Source organism: Canis lupus, chromosome 11 (assembly GCF_011100685.1).
Source record: "Canis lupus familiaris isolate Mischka breed German Shepherd chromosome 11, alternate assembly UU_Cfam_GSD_1.0, whole genome shotgun sequence".
Taxonomy (NCBI): Eukaryota; Metazoa; Chordata; class Mammalia; order Carnivora; family Canidae; genus Canis; species Canis lupus.
In genome coordinates this window covers 65,727,368-65,752,697 of record NC_049232.1, presented here as the reverse complement: position 1 = coordinate 65,752,697, position 25,330 = coordinate 65,727,368, and the positions used below count along the sequence as shown (strand labels likewise).

The 25,330-nt window shown below is 39.2% G+C and overlaps 1 protein-coding gene across 2 annotated transcripts in view; it reads left to right on the top strand.

Annotated features, from left to right (window-relative positions):
- The window catches only part of SVEP1 (sushi, von Willebrand factor type A, EGF and pentraxin domain containing 1), a 181,682-nt gene that overhangs the window by 102,777 nt on the left and 53,575 nt on the right, over window positions 1-25,330 (top strand). The window contains exons 19-36 of one of the 2 annotated variants that reach the window (XM_038553085.1): window positions 533-694; window positions 1,072-1,163; window positions 2,285-2,381; window positions 4,443-4,556; window positions 5,586-5,699; window positions 6,639-6,840; window positions 9,533-9,690; window positions 10,514-10,715; window positions 12,725-12,900; window positions 15,839-15,963; window positions 16,950-17,073; window positions 17,846-18,016; window positions 18,977-19,150; window positions 19,600-19,719; window positions 21,446-21,622; window positions 22,383-22,467; window positions 23,105-23,296; window positions 24,224-24,391. In XM_038553085.1, the coding sequence (XP_038409013.1) occupies window positions 533-694; window positions 1,072-1,163; window positions 2,285-2,381; window positions 4,443-4,556; window positions 5,586-5,699; window positions 6,639-6,840; window positions 9,533-9,690; window positions 10,514-10,715; window positions 12,725-12,900; window positions 15,839-15,963; window positions 16,950-17,073; window positions 17,846-18,016; window positions 18,977-19,150; window positions 19,600-19,719; window positions 21,446-21,622; window positions 22,383-22,467; window positions 23,105-23,296; window positions 24,224-24,391 (2,653 nt within the window). The remainder of the gene's footprint in view (window positions 1-532; window positions 695-1,071; window positions 1,164-2,284; window positions 2,382-4,442; window positions 4,557-5,585; window positions 5,700-6,638; window positions 6,841-9,532; window positions 9,691-10,513; window positions 10,716-12,724; window positions 12,901-15,838; window positions 15,964-16,949; window positions 17,074-17,845; window positions 18,017-18,976; window positions 19,151-19,599; window positions 19,720-21,445; window positions 21,623-22,382; window positions 22,468-23,104; window positions 23,297-24,223; window positions 24,392-25,330) is intronic. The other variant, XM_038553086.1, reaches the window with a different exon arrangement.

The window sequence follows — 25,330 nt, the reverse complement described above, 5'->3', positions numbered from 1 at the left end:
TAGCTTTAAATTTTCCATTATCTTTAGATCTATAGATTCAACTACTCAAGTTCTGCTGTTCAAATTCAACTATTATCCCTAGGAAACAATCAGAGTTATATACAAGGTTTATGCAGAAAATTTCATGTCACCATTATTTATAATAGCCTACAAATAGAAACAACCTAAACGTCTAATAGTAGAGGAAATGTTAGCTCAATTATGGTCTGTCAATGGCATGCAATATTTTTTTTATTAGACACCATGTTATTTAACGATCTGGGAAATGCTTTGGATATAAAGTAAAGTGAAAAAATCAGAATACAATATTACATGGTCAATTCAGATTTTTATTGAGTTAAAGGTGTTTTGTGTAAGAAGAAAGAAACAACAAAATATTTCTCTGGGTGATAAAATAGTATAGGTATAAAATATGCACAAGAGATTATATTAGCAATTCAGTAGCTTTCTTACAACTGAGAATCAATGTACTTCTTTCAAAAATAGAGTACATTGTTCCAGACTCACAAACAATTTGTTATTACCTTTGCAGTACCTTGTCCAGTAGGAGAATTCTCTCGTTCTGGATTGATGCCTTGTCATCCATGTCCTAAAGACTACTACCAACCCGATCCAGGGAAGTCCTTCTGCTTATCTTGTCCCTTTTATGGAACTACAGCCACCAGTGGTACAAGATCTATCACAGATTGCTCCAGTAAGAAGATATACTTTATTTCTTACCTAATCCTGAGTGTTGGAGATTTGTGTTTGTGATAGTCTCGATTCTCAATATTCCTGTTTTCAGGGGATTTGGGTGTCTGGTCTTTTGAGGCCTTTATGACTCAAAGATTCTTACTTCGGGAACTCTGAACTTGACAGCTTCCCAATTTCTTTCTAAGAGTCTAGAATTTAATAATAGACCCCATCCATCTATACACTCTCTATTTTTACTACTAGTAAAACAGAATACATGTGACTTTACCTGCTCTGAGACTGGAATATTGATCATAGTATTTAGGCAGAGTCTCTGTATGGGCAATATCTACCACACACTAAGAGGGTTTTCTAATGTTTTCTTATTAATCTTATTAGGTTTCAGTTCAACATTCTCAGCAGCAGAGGAAAGTGTAGTGCCCCGTGCTTCTCCTGGACATATCAAAAAGAAGTATGAAACCAGCAGTCAGGCAAGTCCCTTTTATACTTACAGAATCATCTCCAGTGGAATGTTTGGAAAACACTTTGTCATTACACATTGCACAGAGGAATACTACCAAAGTTGGGACCTTAAGTAATCAAGTCTCAGGATCATTATCAATGAACAATAGTATTTACTTGTGACTTCCAATAAGAACTTTCCAAAAATGCAGCGTTAGAAAAGTTCTAACTATCAAAAATTGGGAATTTTTCCCAGCAATGTCTGGCACAGAGAATGTGTAAATGTGGGGAGCCTTTAAATTCATTAGTAATTAACACTTACGTCAAGCATAACCTATCATCTGAGTAAGAGGCCTCTGGTTTAGCCAAAGGCCTTTTCTGACTGGCAGGAAGAGTTACTCAATAATGTTCATTTAAATTTTTGTCAGAAAAAGATAAAAGATCATTTATTAGAATAATGTATGGGTTTTTAAAAATTAAGAAACATAATTCATGAACATAACTAAACTGTTTTCTTTAAAAAAAAAAAAGACTAGTGAAGATTACCAATTATTTTGGTAGATTCAGCCATTACTCTGAATAGACTTTGCTCAATATCATGATAAATTCTTTGGCTTTAAGTATTTTTAAGAAGGATAATAAGGTTGTATTTTTTATTTCAACTTCCTACAGTCTCGTCCAAACATACAACTTGTAAGGGCTTTGAAAGTCATATTTGAAACTGAGCCTAGCAGACACAGACATTTGTAAGAATTGCTAGAGTAGTGACTATCAACCCTGGAGACATATTAGAATCCACTGGCCAACTTTAAAATATAATAATGCACAGATCACACTCCCAGAGATTCTGATTTAGCTCGTCTGGGTTGGGGCCCTATCCTTTATACTTTTAAAGCATCCCAAATGGTTTCTAACATGCATCCAGCCTTTAGAAACACTTAAAATCATCACTTAAGATTAAATGTCATATGTGTTCATATATGGCAGGCACCTACATGATGCAAGCAGTGGGCCAGCTAGTTTGAGTGAACTCACCTGGAAACAGGGACCACCTGTCTAATCCTGCAAACCTTCAAACTCCTAGTCAGAATTACTTCGAAATGATTGGAGTGTTTTGTCTCTGATAGATTTCTTTTTTTGCCATTGGTAGGTTTTCCATGAATGTTTCTTAAATCCCTGCCACAATAGTGGAACCTGCCAACAGCTTGGGCGTGGTTATGTTTGTCTCTGTCCATCTGGATATACAGGTAACATAGAGAAATGCAAATTTTAGTATGTTTTTCAGATGAAATCATTGTAACTTGCATATCAAACTATGGAACCCTAAAAATTAACCCTTTAAGATAAATACATTCGGCTATATCAGTGCAAAAAAATTTGGTCAAACAAGATAAACCAAGGTGAAAAAAAGTATACATATCTTACAAATGGCAGTTCTCCTTGCACATTTTGAAGGAAGAACAAAGAATCATCTTTTCTATGAAAAGCCACATCATAACTCACCATTTAAAGAGGAATACAGTTTCAGAGCCATGACCAAGGTTCCATACTAAAACAAATGTATAATATGATACCCAACATAGAACAGATTGTCCAGCACAAATATTTTTAAACAAACTCCAGTTTCTCTCATTGGCTTCACATTAATGGAAGTTCTTATGAATGGCTATGATTTGTTGCTTTGTTTCTATCTTTCTGGAAGCTGTTCTTGGAAAAAAAATATGGCTTTGAACTTGATTATGTAGCAATTATATAACAATTATATCTTCTTGTAGTGTAATTCACATTCCAGTTCAGTTCAGAAATATACTTTTTGAGGGGGAAATGAACTATATCTGAAAACTGCAATTTATTTCAACTAATTCACGATTTTCTCCTAGAAATGCAGTTTTTGCATTTTTTCTGACTTTTGTACAGCCAACGTGAAATGTCATTTCAATGAGAAAGATGTTATTAAAATAAAAGAATTCACCACAAAATTAAAATAAAAGAATTTACCACAAAATGAGCAAAAGGAAAATTGGAAAACAGAATGTAGCCCAGGGCTATCAAGAATATTGGCATTCCATTTATTTCATTCCATTTATATGTGTATGTGTGTCTCGATTTTTATAAAAGATTTTGTCCTAACATTCCGTAAGACATAATGGATCTTGTCCCAGAATTTTATAAGCAAGTGGTGATTGAGAAAGGGCATAATTTGGACAGTGGTTCTCAAATTTTGATGTGCATCAGAATCGTTGGGAGGGCTTCTTAAAACACGGAGTGCTAGACCTGACCCCAGAATTTCTCATTCAGTAGCTCTAAAGAAGTTTTCATAATTTGCATTTCTATTACATTCCCAGGTAATTGCTGATGCTGTTGGTCCAGGGGCCACACTTGGAGACCCCCTGGTGTAGAGGAAGAACATGGGTTTCTGGCAGAGCTAACCCACAGATAGCTTGTGTGCACCCTCTCAGAAAATATGTCTGCACTCTAGGACACCTGGCATATGAGCTGATATCTGGCAGGACTTAGCCCTACCCCTACTCCTCAGCCTTGGTAGCAAGTATATATGACTCTATACTTTGCACTTTGGAGTTAAATTAATTTTATGCTCCCAAGTCTTCCCCCAGCACTACCTACCACCAACTTCTAACTTGGGATTTTCTGCTATCTTTTATGTATTCTTATAAGGATATCCTTTAAAAAATATTTAATTTATTAATTTATTTGAGAGAGAGAGAAAGTAAGGGGGGAAGGGCTGAGAGGGAGGGAGAGGGAAAAGCAGGCTCTGGGCTGAGTTTGAAGCCCCCAGATTCCAGGACCTTGAGAGCATGACCTGAGCTGAAACCATGAGTCAGACACCCAACCTACTGAGCCACCCAGGAGCCCCTCCTTATAAGGATATCTTTTTTTAAAATTATTTATTTATTTGAGAGAGAGAGCAGAGAGGAGGGTCAGGGGGAGAGGGAGAGAGAAACCCAAGAAGACTCCACACTGAACACGGAACCTGACACAGGGCTCAATCTCATGACCATGAGATCACTATCTAAACCCAAACCAAGAGTCAAGGTGAAACCAAGAGTCAGATGCCTAACTTACTGCACCACCTAGGTACCCCAAGATATCTTGAATCTCTAGAAAGAGGCAATACTTTTGTTAAATGCTTAACTAGACAGTAGCACTTAAGGAATATTTCCCTTTCCTTCACCCCCACCACTCCCTATAAATTCAGATTATTGAGATAATTACCTTTAAATGATCATGGTTCTGTTTTTATTGATCCCACTCTTTGATTGTCCTTCAGTATTTGGTTTGCATTTTAGGCTTAAAGTGTGAAATAGACATTGATGAATGCAGCTCACTGCCATGCTTCAACAATGGAATTTGTAAAGACCTAGTTGGGGAATTCATTTGTGAATGCCCATCTGGTTACACAGGTAAGAGGAAAGTTTCTTGTTTTTACAATATAAACCTTGGAATCCTTAACATTTCATTGCTGGAAATCAAAACCACAATGAGATATCATGTCACACCTGTTCAAATGGCTGTTATCAAGAGACAAGAGATAACAATCTTGGTGAGGACATGGAGAAATGGGAACACTTGTTGTGTACTGTTGGTGGGAATGTCAGTTGTTACAACCACTATGGAAAACAGTATGGAAGCTCCTCAAAAAATTAAAAATAGAACTACTGCATGATCCAGCAATTCCACGACTGGGTATCTATCCCCAGGAAATGAAATCATTATCTGGAAGTTTTGTTCATTGTAGCACTGTTCACCGGAGCCAAGATATGGAAGCAAGCTTAAGTGTATTCTCAAGATAAAGAGAATACGATTGAGCTATACATAATAGAATATTACTCAGCCATAAAAAGAAGGAAATCCTGCCATTTGCAACAACATGGATAAAAATTGGGGTCATATACTAAGTGAGATAAGTCAGACAGAGAAAGACATACTGTATGATCTCACTTATATGTGGAATCTAAGAAAGCCAAAGTCATACAAATGGAGAGTAGAATGATAGTTGCCAGGGGCTGGGCATGGGGTTATTGGGAATATGTTTTATAAGGCTACAAACCTGCAACTAGTTGATAAACAAGTCATGTTTAAGAACTCAAGGAATAAATTCAGCAAAGAGGTAAACGACTAGCAAATACTATAAAATTTTTAAGATAGATAACACTTATACTAACTAAAAGAAAAGCTAGATATCCATGGTTATCATTTTTCATTGTATGTTGAAAATGTCAGATTTCTTGCTAGAAAATTTTTGCAATAAATAGAATGGAAGAAAACGTCTTATTTCAATGTATTTGGCAAAGAGCAAAGTTTTTCACAAGCATATTAACCATCATTTATGATTATCCTGTTCTTACACCTGAACAGGTTGCTTGAAAACTATTAGCCTTAAATTCCTTTCAGGTTTTCTCCAGCTAACATATTCTGTGATTTTTTTGCAGGCCAACTATGTGAAGAAAATATAAATGAGTGTAACTCTAGTCCTTGTTTAAATAAGGGAACCTGCACTGATGGCTTGGCTGGCTATCACTGCACCTGTGTGAAAGGATACACGGGTAAGATGTTTCCATTCTTCCTACATTGTCTTAATGTTCTGCAAGGCACCAAAAATTACTACATTTTTTTTATTGGTGTTCAATTTACCAACATACAGAATAACCCCCAGTGCCCGTCACCCATTCACTCCCACCCCCCGCCCTCCTCCCCTTCCACCACCCCTAGTTCGTTTCCCAGAGTTAGCAGTCGAATTACTACATTTTTAAGCATCATATTATGTTACTGTTCATTTTCTGATTTTGTAACTGTGCTGTGATTATCCAGAGAAAGTCCTTATTTTTGAGGAAATGCACACTAAAGGATTTTGGGGTCAAAGGGCATCAGGGGTGCAATTACTCTCAAACAGGTTAGAAAAAAGAGTGTGTGTGAGAGAGAGAGAGAGAGAGAGAGGGAGAGAGAGAGGAGAGAGAGAGAAGGGAGACACAGAAAGAGAAGGAGACATAGAGGAGACAAGAGTTTATGTGCTAAGATTAACATTCAAGAAGGCACTGGAAATAAATCATTTAGGATAATATTGCAAATAGATGCTAAACAATATGATATAAATATATATAAGAAGAAATATATATAAAGAGAAAGTTCCCAAAAAATGACCAGTGTAGGAAAAAAGACAAGGTCAAAGAAACAGAGGAAAATTTTGAACTAAATTTGTTAGTTTCATTTTTTAGCATCATCTCAGTTAGATGTCCATTGCAAATGTTAGTTTCAGAGAGACCCAAGATCAAAAGAGCAGATTATCAAAAACACAGTCCTAAAATGACTTACAAAAGCCAAATCTCACTCAAGAGTGGATCTCAAACCAGTGTGAGAGGCCAGTAGTTCTGCAGCTTCCATTCCAATCCTTGAGGAGCAACATCCTCCAAGAGGTCAATGGCTGGATCCTAGTTTCCCAAGGGGGGTTAACATTTGGGCTCTTTCTCACCGTCCTCCATCCCCAGGCCTGCACTGTGAAACAGAAGTCAATGAATGCCAGTCAAGCCCATGCTTAAATAATGCAGTCTGTGAAGATCAGGTTGGAGGATTCTTGTGCAAATGCCCTCCTGGATTTTTGGGTACCCGGTGTGAAAAAAACCTGGATGAGTGTCTCAGTCAACCATGCAAAAATGGAGCTACCTGTAAAGATGGTGCCAATAGCTTCAGGTAAAGCCCTAGGTCTGGTTCTTCGCACTAGTTTTATTTTCTCAACCACTCAGTATCCTGCAGCCTTTATGGAGTATTACTCTAAGTCCCAAGTCAGCCACTCCCTAATTCTAGTCCAAGGATAGGCTGCCGTAGATGCTCCCCACCACCTGGGGTTCTGATTCTCTAAGTCTGGGGTACAGTCTGTAATTTTAAAATAGACCACCTATGTGTTTTAAGTTCCCTAATGGTTCTGATGCATGACCAGATTGCGAAACCACTGTTCTGTCATTGGGAAGTCATAAAAGATGAAAGAAAACACAGTAACACCAAAGCACTAGACAAAACTCATTTTTAAATTTGAGCTGGAGTTTTTGCACTAGCTGAAGTCAAAAGGAATTGTGCCATCACTCTGTTACAGTCCCAATTGACATTCTCTATCTGTGGTTTTCAAACGCTTTTTTTTTTTTTTTTTTTTTGGTTTAGTAACCCTTGGTTCATAAGAAATCTAATACGAATGTAAACAAGTGAAATAATAAAAACTAACCTTTTGTGGTTGAAAACAGCAGGATTTGTAGAGGAGACATACTTTGTCTTCCTGAGGCAGCTCTTGGGGTGCCAGTAGAATACAGTTTAAAAATCAGTACTCTCCTTCATCACTGTCAAGTTAACTCTGTTACATCCGTTCCCCTTGCAGGGTCTGTGGCTTCTGCAGTACAAAAGACAGACTGTTCTTGCTTGCAGAATCTTAGGAAACTTTATTATCCTCAACATGCCACTGGCTCTGGAAGCTTATGAAACTTAAAAGGGAAAAAAAAAGCACCCCAGTTGTACCATTTCCCAGTCCTCGTGTGGTTCAGCCTCCTTCAATACTGTTCCCCCAACAGATAGCCAGGGCATGATCCAGAAGAAATAGGCAACCCATTCTGCCAATGAGACTTTTACTCTTGATATGGAAATGAAGTCTCAGCAGTATAACTGTTTCATCTTTTCAGAGGCTTTTTGCTTCTTCTAGCCTGTAGTGCCTAACCATAGGCAATGAGAAATTTCCAGAGAAATAAAAGTTCTAAATTCCGCCCTCCCCCCCAGAGTCAAAAACAATTGATGAATACCAAATTTGCCTAAATCCTAAAGAGGAAAAGGGAAGGTAAACTCTCCTAACTCAAAGGGACTGTGAGTTGTCACCAAAGTGAACTTACTTCGTAGACAAGGATATTGGATTGCTAGAATGACGTCCAACATGGGCAGATAAAGATGAGTGAAATTCTAGCCAAAATAGATTTATCATCAGATGCAGAGAACTCAGTGATTCCACCCCAATTCCAATGTAAACATGCTAATGACAATGTTAATTAGCATGTATTGGACAGGTCCTTTTTAATTAAAAAAATATTTCAGACATACAGAAAATTACCAAGAACAGTAAAGGTCACGCACTCATCACAGTAATTACCAAATCTTAGCATTTTGCCATATTTGATTCACATCTTTTGTTTTAAAGAAACACCTTCTAAAGATACTTTTAGAGTTCATCCAATACACCACACATGCGCACGCACACACACACATACACTTTCCTCTTCTTCCTCAGTAGTAACCACTTTTCTGAAGTTGGTGTACATCTTTCTCATTCAGACTTCATATATTACTACATAAACAGTGCATAGCATACTTTTACATGTTACATAATTGGTATTATACTATATATATCCTTTTGCAATTTGGGTTTTGTTTTCACTCAACATCATGTGTTGTCAAGGTTGATACATTTGGCTCTAGTTCATTTATTTTAACTGCTGATCAGTAGTCCGTGATCATACCATAGTTTATTTTCCCACTCTCCTCTTCATAAACACTTAGAATAATACTGTTATGAATGTTCATTACCTGTGTCCTTTTGTGCCTGGGGAGTAACTTCTGAGAGCACATAAGTAGAGATGGATATACAGGCTCTGGGAATGCAAACCCTCAATCTCCTATGACATTGCCAAATTGTAATTCTCTTCACTATGTGAGATTTCCCAGTTCATGACACCTTTGTCAACATTTGATCTCAACATTTGATACATTTTCCATTCTGATAGGTTTAGGTTGCATACCGCAGAGACTGTATGGCATACTGTTTAAGAACAAGGCACTTTGATTGGATTTAAAATCCTATTCCACCGCTTAGTGACCAGGAGACTTGGGCAGATTAACCTGAGCCATAGTTTACTCATCTGTAAAATGGGAATGAGGATAATGTTACCTCATTATAAAGACTGGTTTAATATATATAAAGCCTTTGGAACAGCATGTGAACTTTTTATATTTTTTCCTAGCACTTCTACAGGGAAAGAAACTCCCAGTGTGTAAATAATAATTCATCTGGACCAGAACCACTATTTTTGCTGCTACAACACTTCAGATATATATTATCTTAAATAGGTTAATTAAATGAACTTTAAAAAAAAGGTAACTGATATTTAAAGCACTGTTTTGATGTGGAAAATGTTTCATCATTTCAGAGTAGTTTACTCAATTCATCTAAACTAAAAACAAAACAGAACCCCAGTTCACCCTTTTCTCCCACCCCACTCTGACCCCGAGTACCAGTCTGTTCTCTGCATCTGTGAGCTTTCAGTTTTCAAAGTCCTTTGAGACATTGTCATCATAAATGCAAGACTTCCTCAAATGCACTTCTATGTGTTATTAATATTTTGTTTCTTTGCAGGTGCCAATGTGCAGCAGGCTTCACAGGGCCACATTGTGAAGTAAACATCAATGAATGTCAGTCTAACCCATGTAGAAATCAGGCCACCTGTGTGGATGAATTAAACTCATACAGTTGTAAATGCCAGCCAGGATTTTCAGGCAGCAGGTGTGAAACAGGTATATAGGAGCTCAATGTTATTAATAACAATACTAAAAATAATTATAACAATGTTAGTTTTTGCCTGTTTCAAGCCCTGTCTACATACTAAAAATGATGCTAAGCATTTTATACTTATTTAATCTTGACAGCCATCCAGCAAACTATGTCCTATTAACCCTAATGGCAAAGGTGAGGGAAATGAAGCTCAGAGGAGAAAATTGAATTGAGTAAAACTCTTCATCTTCTACATGTTTAGAAAGGACACTTGATTTAGGAGCTCAGAGTTCAAAGACATGTTTGAGAACCAGTGCTAAGCTGCTTTCTCAGGGTGCTGGTGACTTTTAGCTGTAGGACTTTCATTTTCTTGATGGGGTATGCACGACTGGGGCAGAGCTGAATTGCTCATGAAATAGGGAAGAATGAGGACCCTGAGTAGAAGTGGAATGTGGCTCTTGCCGTTAACCCCCTTTTCTCCTGCAGCCTCAATTACCCCACTCTGTGAAGTCATCCCATCAGCATATGGATGTGCCCTAGAGTCTTCTATCTTTATTAACTTCCTGATTCCACCTCTCCTCCCAGCTTTTTCCTATTTCTCTGCTTCTTTGCCCTACTGAATTCTTTCCCTATCTTAGATATCACTGATTATTTTATTTAGAAGGATGTGTGATATATTTTGTAGATAATATATAGATATTTAATGTTGAAACTGCATCTCAGATCATCATATTGACTGAAATGGGCTTCTTTGACAATAGTACTGCGTATCTACTGCTTACCTTGGACAACTGAAGAAATACCTCATAAGTGCCATAGTCTACACACTTTTCTTATTTGTTACAGACCAGTCTTCAGGTTTTAACCTGGATTTTGAAGTTTCGGGTACCTATGGTTATGTCATGCTAGACGGTGTGCTTCCATCTCTCTGGGCTATAACTTGCACGTTCTGGATGAAATCCTCTGACATCAATAATTATGGAACACCAATCTCCTATGCACTTGAGAATGGCAGTGATAATACCTTCCTCCTGACTGATTACAATGGGTAAGCAGAAATGTCAGGAAAGACATACTCTGGATCTTATCCTGGCACCAAGTTAGAACTGACATGGGGGTGGGGGATAGAGGAGCAAGGGGGTCAGGTGCTCCAGCAGGACAACAGAGTGATGAGTGACCAGTGACCAAACAAAGCATCTGGACAAGTTCTGTAAGAAAGCGAAGTTTCAGCGATAGCACCTTATGCATGAATTATGTTTTGCTCTTTGCTAAGTGTTACTTCATTTGATCTTCACAATGTCCTGAGGAACTAGCTTTATAGGTAGCAAAACAAAGTTTCAGAGAGACTGGATGATTTGCCCCAAATCTCACATTCTGGGAGTGGTAGAGCTAAGTCTCAGACTCTAACTCTTAAGACTGATGCTCTTTCTTTTATATGTCAGAGCCTGTGGGGATTTAAGGATTTCAGTGATACTACTGACCCATGGAAGACACATATATTAAATATGACTCCATCTACAGTCTCAGGTGTACAGATGATATTTATTTCTCTTTGGGTCAGTTATTAATTCAACAGCAGGGCCCGTCTCTCTCTGGGCTGTCAGAAAGGACAACCTCAATTGTTTCCCTCCTTCTTTCTCTACTGAATGCTTTTCCTATCGTAGATTCTCATAGACTGTGCAAGACCCACAGGGTCTTGCTAAAGAGCCACAGACTGGGCCAGGACTTCCATCACTGTCCTCTGTCCATACTGCTTATCACGGGGCTGTGTGAACTGCTTCAGCCTCTGTGGGCCCTTCAGAATCACAGCTCTTTGCCGCATGGAATCCCAATCTTCAAAATAGACAGATTCTGTGGTGGCCTTTTCATCTCAGATCCACTCAAGTTTCTGTCCTGTTGCTGCTGAGCAGGATGCAGGCCCCACTGAGCTCTCTTTCCTTTCTTCAGTCCATGGGACTCACTATTCCGGTGGAACCCTCCCCATCCCCAAACCCTATTCTTCTGAACTGAACTGAACTTTTAAAAATAAAATCCAAGAAATTTGCACAAAGCTCCCCTGAGGCATAATGTATACAAAGAGAGAACCTGTTACCCACTTGAATAGGGGAGGATGATGGGAAAACACAAAGAGGGAAATGATTGGTGTGATAAAAATACCATTTTTTCCATAAATATCTTTGAATAGGAACTGAGAAGATATGGAGAGAGGTATGCAATGAATTCTTTTTTTTTCCTTATCAATTTTCCCTATTTTTTTCTTTTTCTCCAATTGCTATTGAAGATATTTCATTTTAAACTGCTTAGTATCTTTGACATTCCCCAATGTGACATGATTGTTAGAATCTTTTGCTGTTGGTCATCTTTGTTCTATTTATGCTTGCCTTTGGATTGACATAGTTTGTCTGCTATGTGACTGTTTTGGCAATCCAGACAGAGCTTACTTTCTGTGAGACATCTAAAGTTTGTTCCTAGTCTTAGGAAAACATCCATTCCGAAGGAAGAAAACCAGTCTGATGTTTGTACAGCTCTCATTCCTTCCATTCTTGATTCACTTTCTCCGGAATAGACAGTTGGTAAATTATCTCAACTTGGATCAACTTTTCTCATTATCTTAAGACTTTTTCCTACCCCTTCGTGTTTAGGAAACATAAAGTAATTTTCTTTTTTTTTAAAGATTTTATTTATTCATGAGAGACACAGAGAGAGAAAGTGGCAGAGACACAGGCAGAGGGAGAAGTAGGCTCCATGCAGGGAGCCCAATGTGGGACTCGGTCCCGGGTCTCCAGGATCACGCCCTAGGCTGAAAGCAGTGCTAAACTGCTGAGCCACCCGGGCTGCCCAAGAAACATAAAGTAATTTTCAGTGAGCTACAATGAAGTATAATTTATAAATCAACCCTGCCATATGAAATATGACCAAATGGAGAAAAAGATGTAATGGTTTCACGTGAAGTGCTTTACATACAAAAAAAGAAAAAGAAGAAAAATAGTAATGTGGCCCCATAGATGAGATTATGACATATGACTGATGACTGTATTGTCTGGAATCTTTTCACAGCTGGGTTCTTTATGTGAATGGCAAGGAAAAGATTACAGATTGTCCCTCCGTGAATGATGGCCATTGGCATCACATTGCAATCACTTGGACGAGTACTGATGGAGCCTGGAAAGTCTATATCGATGGGAAATTATCTGATGGTGGCCTGGGCCTCTCTGTTGGTTCAGCCATACCTGGTAGGTCTTAGCTAAAGGAATATAATTCTGTTAGATACCAGACTGTTAGGTGCTTAGATAAACATCAACTTTGCTAGCTTTGTTGTCCTTGGTTCTACGCAAAGGTCAACAGTTATCTCTCCCATTTTCTACTCCCTGATTATCCAGACTGAATTATTACAAGCTTTTCCTAGGTGAGCTGTATGACTCTCTGTGTAAGAAATGCATTTAGGGACTTTTAGTAAGACTAGGAAGATGCAGGCTGAGCTATCAATGGAAGGTTACTAAACTGTCTTCCAAGGAGGAGATGAATTGCTGGTATGTTTTGTTTTGTGATCTTATACATAGTACACAAGTATATCCAGTGTATAAGCTGCAGCACTGCTAAAACTATCTTTATGCCCTTTTCAAATAGAACTCCAACTTTCTTCTAAGAATACTTTTTAAAAAATGTATCCAAGGAGTTTTCTTTTGAAGGAATACAAAAGCATTAGGTGATACGGTGTTCTTAGTATCATACATGGCATCTATCTAGATCCTTCTATGACAGATATCACATGAAGAGGAAAAGTTGGAGATTCCCTGTAGTAAATAAGGAAACATTCAAAATGTTTCAAAAAGAAGTGGCATTATCAGGTGGAGAGGTGGTTCCTTTTTGTGTCTAAGTATTCTTGTTTTCAGCTCTCTCTTCCCTGGATAGTGGGGTTGCAGGTGGCTTTTATTTTCTTCTTTATTCTGTTCCTGTATCTTATAATGAACATGTATTTCCTTTATGATAAGAAAAAGAACATTTCTATATTTAAAAAAAATTACACCCTGATAAAAGAGTGAAGATAGGTTTCCTATCTTCCTGAAGATAGGAAACTAAAACACAGAGATTGTAATAGTAGCCAGCCAAGGAGATGGTTGTCTGACCACAGCAGTCAGAGTGAATTGGAGTCTGTAAGTATTGCAGAGCTCCCAACTGACAGAGTTTAGTGGATAGCTAGCTTTAGTTTGGGTGACTAGGGCTATTAAAGAGTCTAAAAGCTGATAGAAGAATTCTAGGAAAAAGGATAATTATCAGAGCAGGGGTTAGAGGTGAAGGAAGAATTTACATTTGATTTTACAAATATTGGGTTTGAATTCTAATCAAAGGAATACATGCAACTAGAAACATAGGTTGATATCGCTTTATATCAAATTGACAAAGTCATTCTTAGTGATAGGATGTGATTGGCAAGGATTCAGCGTGGCAGACACTTTTATAGAGTGCTGGTATGAAAACTGGTACAACCTTTCTGGGAAGCAGTTTAGGAACTCTCATCAAGAACCTTAGGGAAACCCTTGGCACATAACCAACAATTCAACTACCAGGAATCAGATTAAAGGAAATAATCAATGATCTGAATAAATACTCATGTATCAATATATTGATCTCAGTGATACTTCAGTACCAAACTTGGAAACAACTCCAGTATCCAATAAGAAATGGTTGTTTAGTTAGTTAATTAATTAATTGGATTGTTGTGCATTCATATATAAAATAGCTATTAAAACTCATGAAATGAGAAATACCTAAGACAAAAAGCCAGATTCAAACATCATTCATAGTATGATCCTGAGTTGTGTGTTTTAAAATCTCTCTCTCACACACACATACACATACACTAAAAAAAAACAATAAAAATAAAATGTGGAAGGAAATACACAAAACTGTTTAGACTTTTTTTTTTCTGGATAAGAGGAATTCCTTCTGCTTTATTTTTTCAAATTTTCTTCCATGCGCATATTAATTTTTAATGATTAATAAGAAAAGAACATAGTTTGGGAAATCCCAAAAGGGTGTTCTACGTGTATCAATTGGCAGGTGAATGATATCAGATGGGGAGATTATTGAGGGAAGAAAAGAGGAGGCCAGAGGTGGAAGCCTGGGTGCATCAGCATCTTAAGAGGCAAGCAGAGAAGAGGGACAGAATTAGCACAAAGGTCCAAGGAGAACCAGGAAACGATGCCTTTATGAAAAATAAGTGGAATCAGCCAGGCCCCTGGCAGGAAACAGGTGGCATACCCAAGTTGGATAACTGAAGAGAGTTTAAGGAAGGGACGATTTTCAAAGATGTGGCCAGAGTTTAGGCAAACTTGCAGTTCTGGAGACTATTCACCCAGCAGAAGCCATGGTGTTCTATAGAGGAAAGCAGCCACCGCCAATCTGTTGCCTGGGGGAGAAGGTATCCAGGAAATTAAACTTCTCTTTCATCCCACTTTCTTGTCTTGGGTTGGTCCTTCCATTGGTCAGGTATGAACAGAAGCCAGAGGAACTGGGCAACCAGGCGGTGTCAACCTTTGAGGGTACAAAGCAGAGTTGAGAAGGGTAGCAGGTGTCTCTGGAGGGGCAAACACAGACCATCCAGTACATCCAGGAAGGACAGTTTAATAGAATGAAATGGCCAGTAGGAACCAATGATAAAAAGAAATCACCAGAGGTGGATATAAAATAGTTTCCATTGAATTTGACAATTAGGTGGCCGCTGGCAAATTGAGAGTTACCTTGGAATTGGCGATAGAAATGTAATCATTGTAGGGTTAAGAAGAAGAAAAGGCAGAGCAGCTACTGGTGGTAGTTGTCATGGAGGGTAACTTCCTGGAAGAAAGGAGGCAAATTAGAACTTACCTGTTTTGTTGACATAAAATATTACCTGCACATATGTTTATGTGTGGTTTTTATCATGAAGTGTTTGTAAGTCTGATGTAATATTCTAAATAAACCTTTCTGATTATTTTTAAGTGGCTCTACATACAATATTGAATTTGTCCTTATAGGTGAAACATGCAATTTTTTTTTTTTTGGTAAGGTAATTTGGTTTTTTCAACAATTTTCCCTGGTACGTTTATATTGCCAATGCTTCCGTTCAGTTAGCATTTTAGGAATAACAGACAACGAAGTCAGTTTTCCTTCTCCTTTGTCTCCTCTCTTTAGGTGGTGGTGCATTAGTTCTTGGGCAAGAGCAAGACCAGAAAGGAGAAGGATTCAACCCAGCTGAGTCTTTTGTGGGCTCCATAAGCCAGCTGAACCTCTGGGACTATGTCCTGTCTCCACAGCAGGTCAATTCCATTTTCAGTGTATGACAGTAATGAGATACAAAGGTACAAACCTAGTAAAAATGTGAACAGACTAACGTTGCCGTATCTTACTGTAACCTCTGGGTTTTCAGACTTGACCACCGATATCATTTGATGCTATGGTCATAGACTAAGCTGGGCAGAGGTTACCTAAGGTTGCTTTCAATGAATCCCCTCTTCTGTTTCTTGGTGCTGTTTTTAAATTTTGTTGGATATGATTATTTTAGGATAATTGTAAATAACTAATCTCCAAGCTGGAGAGAATGAGAGAGATACTGGTTCAAATCCCTTGGACTAGAGATGCAGAAATTGAGGGCTGGTGCAAGATCATGCTTAGAGAGTGACAGAGAGGCCAGCAGTTAAAGCTAGGCTGGAGTGCAACAGCCTGAGTTCAAATCCCAGTTCTACAACAGCCTTGTAGTGATGACTTTGAACATATTTACTCCATCCCTCTATGCTTCAGTTTCCTTATCTGTGAAAGATGAACAGATAGCATAGTGAGTAGTGAAGTTTCAACAGGATCACACACAACATGGCACGTATAGCAGTGGTCTCGTTTGCCACCCAGCAAGGGCTTCCTCAATGTCTGCCCTTATTATTATAGGGACAGAACTTGTCTAGGCCTCAGTTTACCCACCTCTACATCAGAGGCAGAAGACAGGAGAATGAGGAGTAGGGAACATCTACAATACCTCATTAAACTGCAGAACTTTAGAAATCCTATGTGGAGAATTTCAGAATATCTGGCAACTGACCTATTTGGGAGAGGGGATGATGGAAGTGGAGGAGAGAGGGGGAGGGAAGAGACTTATCTGTTACTCCTGAAACCATACTGTTCAAAAGCCACCTTCCCTTCACCCCCACCCCCAGATCTGTGAATGTTTTCAATAGGACTACGTTAAGATATAATAACTCTGTCATATGGAAACAAGTAAGGTGTATCTAAAGACATGTGTTTACACTTTCAGGTGAAATCACTGGCTACCTCATGCCCAGAGGAACTCAAAAAAGGAAATGTGTTAGCCTGGCCTGATTTCCTGTCTGGAATTATGGGAAAAGTGAAGATAAATTACAAGAGCATATTCTGTTCTGGTTAGAATTTTCTTCTGTAAACTGGCATCTCTTGACTACTCCCAAGATTTTCTAGTGAAAAAAGAGACAGTTCAGAATTCCCTGTGGGTCAAGGAGTGTGTGCCTGTCAGCCTGCTGCTTAACCACTAATTCACATTTTCTTTACCTTTACCCAAAGGATTTATTTTTTAATACTCAAATGAACGCTGCATTAGAGAGTACAAAATTGTGGAAGAAACTTGGACAATGAGGAAATCAGATTAGGAAAATAGGATGAGAAGAGGGATATGGTTAATTTTTCAAATGCCCCGAAAGCCCTAATCTGTGTGAGATGGGGTACCTGCAACCCTGTAATTCCCAGTGGCCATCTAGAGGCAGGTAGCATAGAGAGAAAAGCTATGGATGGTAGAGTCCACGCACTAAATAATCAAACTGAATGATCATAAAATCCAATGTATTTGAAGAAATTTCTAAAGACGTCCTAGAATTCATGGGTTTTGATAACTTCTAAGTATCTTTCATCAATATTCCTGAAATACCACTTTTTTTTTTTTTTTTTTTTTTTTTTTTTAGAAAATATTCAGCTGACTTCTGAGGAATGAGGAGGAAAAGTGGTTAACTCAAATAGTTTTTTCTCGCAATTTTGCTCGCCAGTGATCTGGTCACATGCCGCCTTGTCTTAGTAGCATAGCAGTAGAGTGGCGCTCACATGCTGGTGCCACATGTGATTTGAGACTTGACCTGGTGATGCTGCCACACTGACAAGCTCTGTGCCTGTGTTCTTTGCCTGCAGATTGCCCACCCTTAGAAGGATTGATACCTCACCTGCGAACCACGTCGGTAGACTTAAAGCCAGGCTCCAAAATCAGTCTGTTCTGTGACCCAGGCTTCCAGATGGTTGGGAACCCTGTGCAGTACTGTCTGAATCAAGGACAGTGGACACAACCACTCCCCCACTGCGAACGTGAGCTGCCTTTGCGGAAGGCATTTCAGTAGCTCCTGACAGTTGTTGCACCACAGGAACATTTTTCAGGAATGCTAGATAAAAGCTAGATACACCGCAGTAGTAAACACGGCAAATACTCATTGAGCAGTTCCCTCTCTATGCGGAACATGGGTGATGAGGAGACCAGCCCTGTGGCTGCACCCCACATGCAACAGGGAACTGCCATGGGAAGGGAAGACTGAACTGGGGCCCGGAGCCCAAAGAGAGATGGGTTACAGGCCGGGTGGGACACAGGAGAAGAGCTCTTGAGTTGAGTGCATCCATTCATTTATTTATCCAACGATTTTAGACCACCTGCTACATCGCTAGACAGCGACCTATGTTCTAGTGATGCAGCGGTTGGAAGAAAGTCTCTTTGGTGGAGTTTCCACAGGAACAGGAGGGACAGAAAATAATGAGTAAATATGACTTATCATAAATAAGAACAAGGGCCAGATGTAAAGGCTATGGAGAAAAATAAAGCAAAGGAGGAAAATCCCAAGCGAGGGCCTGGGTGGAAGGAGACTGCTTGTTTAGGTTGGGCGATAGCAACATTTCTTCGTAGTGTTTATGCTCACTGACATATGTGTTCACCTGTGGCTTGTTTCTCTGCTCCCACTGGACAGTAGGCTCCAAGGCAGGCGTGTACCTCTGGGGTTCATTACTGTAACTTCAGCATCTATGACAGTGTCTAGCAGGACCTTCATAAATATTTTGGTTTTTAATTCATGAATTGCGTGCCCACTCTGAGCCAGGCAGCCTGCTAGCTGCCGAGGGCACAGGTACGGCCACGGCCTGCTTCCACCCCTCCAGGGCTCTCAATCTGTGTTCGTGTCCAATGAAAAAGTCCCATTTAACTCAACTACTAGCTTAACATGAACCACACGTCCTTGGAGCATTTCGCTCCTAATGTAGGTGTGCTCTTCCTGCACGTTACAGGCATTAGCTGCGGGGTGCCACCCCCTTTGGAGAATGGCTTTTACTCAGCTGAGGACTTCCATGCTGGCAGCACAGTGACCTACCAGTGCAACAATGGCTACTACTTGTTGGGTGACTCAAGGATGTTCTGTACAGACAACGGGAGCTGGAATGGCATTTCACCATCATGCCTTGGTGAGATAAATCTTGGCAGTACTGTCTGGGTTTATTCTAGCTCCCTGGGAGACAATCATCCCAAATTCCTGAGGCTCTCTTGTGACATTCTTTTGTTAACTTCATCTCATCCCAGTAAGCTCTGGGCAAGCCACTGTGACAAAGCAGCTGTCTCTAGATGTGCCAAGAATATTTAGAATTGTTACCAGGCTCGATACCAAGACTATTTTTAATCTATCTCTGTTCTTCTACTTACCCACCTATAAAGTGGGAGAATAACAGCTTTTATTGTGTATCTGCAATGTGATCATGACTACTATATTTACTAGAGTATAGTTTATTTTTGCTATATGAAAATATCTCTGGTGTTATACGTTAAGCAATATGTAATGACTTAAGAGTAAAAACAAGTATTTGATACATAAGAAAAATCAATCAACTTCACTACCTGTAAGCTATCTTCATTTTAGACGTTGATGAATGCGCAGTTGGGTCAGATTGTAGTGAGTATGCTTCCTGCCTGAATACAAATGGATCCTACATTTGCTCATGTATCCCACCCTACACAGGAGATGGTAAAAACTGTGCAGGTAACTAGTACATGTATCATTGGGAAGTTTATTAATTTTTTATTTAAGTATATATTTATTTCAAATGTATGTTATTTAAAAAGACATCATTTTCAAGTGCAGAGGGCAGGTAGAGAAGATAAACCATCTTTAAAAAGACACATAAGTAATAACTAAAGGAGCTTTAAATTAGCATTGTGCCCTTCCCAACTTCCCAATCTCTAAAAAAAAAAAAACTGAGAACCAACCATATCACCAGAAAGTTGAAGCAGTGTCCATATAGTACAAGAATCATAGAGGGGATTTAGAAATACAATCACTGGCCTCTATGGCCTCAGTCAGAGCAAAAAAAAGATACTTCACCATCAGTGTGTTTCTTCTGCCTCAGCCACACAGAATTCTATTGTTGAAAAGAAATGGACATCTTGCCATATCACGTCTCTATATTTTGTGATAACTTTGATCAAACAGGCCATCTCTCAACTCACTGATGTCATTCTGCATTTATTGTGAGAAAGCAACTCCCATAAAATAGAAAGTAAAGACGAATTCTCAAAATCAAGTCTTATAATGGCATTCACTTTTTGAGAGGATTCATTTAAAGTTCTTGGCAGAGGAGGCGCCTGGGTGGCGCAGTTGGTTAACCAGCCGACTCTTGATTTCAGCTCAAGTCATGATCTTAGGGTTGTGGGATCGAGCCCCGCATCAGAATCCATGCTCAGCACGGAGCCTGCTGGAGATTGTCTCTCTCTCTCTCCCTCCTTCTGCACCTCCCTCAATGTGTGCGCTTTCTCTCTCTCTCTAAAATAAATAAATAAATCTTTAAAAAAAAATACTTGAAGGCCTTGACTGATGGGGTGCCTGGGTGGCTCAGTATATTAAGCATCTGACTCTTGATTTTGGCTCTGGTCATGATCTCAGGGTCGTGAGATTGACCCCTGCATCAGGCTCCGTGCTGGGTGTGGAGCCTGCCTAAGATTCTCTCTCCCCTGAGACTAATGATGTACTATATGTTGGGTAATTGAATTAAAAAAAAAAAAAAAGATTCTCTCCCCCTGCTCCTCCCCCCTCAAAAAAATAAATAAATAATTTTAAAAATAAATAAATAAATACAAATAAAGTCCTTGACTCATATGGCCAGAATTACTTTCAGAAAGATTGAATCAATATATCTTCCCTTTTTGATAATTCAAGTTTTATAATTACTCATATCCAACTCTAGTCCTAAATATCCCTTTAACTTACTTCCCTTCGTAGAAGTGGTGACCAACCCCTAAATTTGCACATAGTAGGGATTTCTGATTCATAGTCTGATTAGAAAGGCAGGCTGAGAATTTTTTTCCATCTCCTTAGGATACAGCCTTTACATCAATTTGACAGAAAGCCAGTTGCTTTTAAAAAGTAGGCGTGAAGGTGAGGGGAGATAGGAGAAGCTAAAGTTCTTTTAATAAATGCCCTGGCACCACCCAATAAACACCTCCCTTTCGGCCACATAAATTTTGTATATTTTTGTTAGTCATTGTGTTTCAAAATATTGTAGTTTGAATGCCTGTTAAATGTATGTTCTGCTCTAATGTCCAGTGTATCCCAAACCCTCCTGTATCTCCCTTCAAAAGCTTTTTTTATTTTTTTCCCACAAGATTCAACTGGTACTTTAACTGTAGTGAAATTATTTTGCTATGAGACCTTGCATGGTTGTGTGAACACCCACTTATTGTCCCACAAAAACTTTGTCCTCTCTTTCAAGAACCTATAAAATGTAAGGCTCCGGGAAATCCAGAAAATGGCTACTCTTCTGGTGAGATTTATACACTGGGCGCCAAAGTCACATTCTCATGCAAGGAAGGATACCAGCTGGTGGGAGCCACCAAAATCACATGTTTAGAGTCTGGAGAATGGAGTGATCTGTTACCATATTGTGAAGGTATGTTTCACAAGTTCCCCATGTTCATGGGTGTCTGGCAATACTAAACATTTAAGATATAGACATGTCACGTGTTAGGTTGTATCAATATTCTTTGTATTTAAAACCCAACTCTTAGGCTCATTTTTAAAGGCAATCAAGGTAACCCAGAGCTGCCCTTGGATTACTAAATGTGTGATTTCTTCTTTAAGATCCTAACAGAACATAGTATAACAATATTGGTCTTCCAGGTTTCATTAATTTCAATTATGTATATTATATCAAGGCAGATCCATTTGTGTGTCTTCTTTCTTTACAGAGCTGCTTTACTTATAAATGTCTATAGCCAATAGCCCAGCGCTTCAGTGTATAATTTGAATAAATACATCCATTTTCTGTGAATTACCCTGAAAGTTTTAAACAGGATGACCTCATAGTTTTTAATAAAGAATATTATTTATGTAAAATAAATTATTGCCATAAGGCAATAAACTTCTCGGTAATCTTAATTTTGACATTTGGATAAATAATGGAAACTTTCTATTTTAAGGCCATGTATCCATCAATTGGAATTAGCACCTTAAAAAAAAAAGGCAGCTCTTCATTGGAATTAATAGTGACATAAAGGTTTGATACAGGCAGTACTTTTATAAAATATGCTGGAAATTGCACCCTGTAATTTTTTTTAAATAAAAAGTCAACTATGGTTAAAAAAAAAAAAGCTTCTTGTGCACACTGTGAAAAAAGCAATACATACTTCTTTTGTTTCTCTACCTTGTAGCTGTTTTCTGTGGTGTCCCAGCTATTCCAGAAAATGGTGACATTGATGTATCATCATTTACCTATGGCAGTAAAGTAACATATAGGTAAGTGTGAAGGTTAAAACTACATTGTAAAAGTCATTGATGACATGCAGGCTGTGATATAAAACTGAAAGAAAGAAGAAGATTCTCAGAGGATGGCTTTTAATTAATATGGAATTACTTAAATTATGTGTAGGATGAAGGATTCAAGTTCCATAGCCTAATGGTGATAGTCCTATGTAGAATCCTTAAATCCTCTGACAAGTTCCTTATTATTGTCACCAGCATCCTTGAGGAGCTTTGAGAATGGATGCAATGGAGGAAGGTCCTGCAAACTAAGGAATATTCTTGGTTATAAGCTGGAGCTTTGGCTCTAGACCCATTATCTCAAGTACTTACACCAAACCAGAACATTCTCAGACTCAGAATTTTCTGTTTGCAGCTACTAATCCATGACATAAACTGGAGGCAAGCCAAATTCTTAATTTTTCTACCTACCACTCACCAAGGTCCCTATGGGGAAGATGTATTCAACCTTGAAAAACAATAATTTTAAAGCATGATTTCAGTAGAAAAAAGAAACAACTCTTCCAATAAATTGTGAAGTGTGAATTCTCAACATTTTTAAAGGTCTTGGCACTAATAAAATTATGCAAAATAAAGCAAATTATATTCAGTAACCTCCCTTTATCCTCTTTAGGTGTAATAAAGGATATACTCTGAATGGTGCTAAAGAATCTTCCTGTCTTGCTAGTGGTTCTTGGAGTCATTCTCTTCCTGTATGTGAACTGGTCAAGTGTTCTAGCCCTGAAAGCATAAATAATGGGAAATATATTTTGAGTGGGCTTACCTACCTTTCTACTGCATCATATTCATGTGAGAGTGGATACAGGTAATGTCCATAGACACCAGCCAAGCTTCTAAAATACCCTATTACTCATTACTTACTCAATAGGTTTCATTTATATGTAACTAGCTGACTTTAGACACAAGTTTCTAAATGTAAAAGATATTCTCAAATTAGTATGTTTCAGGAAGACCAGCTTATATAGGGAAATATTTCAGCTAACTTTGACTCTGGGAGCACTAGTTGAGTCACTATAAACATTTAGTCATTAAACACGAAAGCAAAAACATGTTTGTGAGGCCTACTACAATATCTGGATTTTTTTTTTTTTGGTACATAAGTTACCATGCTTATACTGAACATTGCATGGGATGTTGCAAAAAGCATATCAGGGCAAGGGCCCAGTTTCTTAATACCGCATGAGGTTGATTAGATCAACAGTGTATGCATGGGTGTATGTGTGTGTGTGTGTTCAAATAGAAGGGACAGTAGGGACAGGCTGTAGTCAGAAACTTGGCCAATGGGATCTGAAGTGAAACAGATGCAGTGAAGAGGAAGTCAAACATAACAGTCAGAATCAGGTAGGCAGACAAAGGTGGAGAAGCCACGCCACTGGGATGCGAGGTTTGTGAAGTGAAAGGAAGAACAGAGGTCAGAGTCATGAGCAACAGAGCGCAGGTGCCCAGGCTCAGGACAAGGACAGTGTGCCCTTTGACCTCAGCCACTGTGACTTCCTGGATGTCTCTCTGCTCTCACCGGATCCCAACCAGCCTATTAACCCCTTCTCACCCAGGGGCTCTGTCTGTGAGGTCTGGAGCCCTACTGCACCCCCAAGGGAGCACATTTTATTTTGCAGCCCTTGTGATGTGGGTTTAGCCCATTCATTGACGGAAACGCTCTGGAGCCTGCTCAGGTTCCCTTGCTCGGATAGAATCAGCTCCATGGCAGTGGATAATAGCCGTTCTTTCCCAGCTTACAGGGCCCTTCTGTCATCGAATGCTCGGCCTCAGGCAGCTGGGACAGAGCGCCACCTACCTGCCATCTTGTTGTCTGTGGAGAGCCGCCGGCCATCAAAGACGCTGTCATCACCGGAAGGAACTTCACTTTTGGGAACACTGTCACTTACACCTGCAAAGAAGGGTGAGTGACCCTGCAGGAGAAAGAAGCCTTGGGAGCCCCAGGGAATGGACGTGCCCCTAACCATGGGGATGGGCTCCGTCGAATACTAGATCAGGTTTCCTGGCCTCCAAAGCCAGAGAGAGCTTTATGCTCTTATTTCCTGACAGCGGAGACGGAGCATATAGTCTCCTGTGGTGACAGTGTTTTCCTGGAATTAGAGTAATTTATCACAGTAGGCCTCGAATAAGGGACAGTGGGCAATGCAGTGGAAACCATCTTTATACTTAAAGATGCAAAAAAGGACACTTGATTAGGCATTTGTGTATTTCTGCAAAACTGAAGGCAAGACTCTGAGTCATAACCTAAAGATGACGTGTCCACAGGAGAACAAAGATAATAAAATTCAGGTTTTTATATTTTGAATGATCTCATTTCATTCAGAGGTAAAATGTGAAAAGCAAGGAAGCAGATCACAAGGAGCTTTCTAACTCACCGTCTCATTCGATCCTTACAAAAGTCCTACGAGGTGCAGAGAAAGGGGAGGGGGGGCCTGGGGTGGTGGTCTGCTTTGTCTCAAGAAGGTGATAAGCAAGTGAGAGTAAGTGAATCCCAGGACCCCTGATGTGCATTTCATTGATTCCCGCTGCACCGCCCCCCCAACCCCCGTGCTTCTTCAACAAATATTTTCACCATGAATAGTGCTTTCGTGCTCCAGATTTGACCACAGGTGTTTTTGACATAGTTGGAAGCAGCACTAGCAGAGAGTTGCCACCTTCAGGATTTACAGCTCAGCTCTGTCCTTTACTGTGTGGCTTTGGGAAAATTGTATAGCCTCTCTGTGCTTCGAGTGTACTATATAAAAACAATTTCATTAAAGGTTCATACTAACGGATACTGTGAGAAATAAAATGCCTAGTATAAAGCCTGGCCTACCCAGGTTAAAAAAAAAAAGGCCTTCAT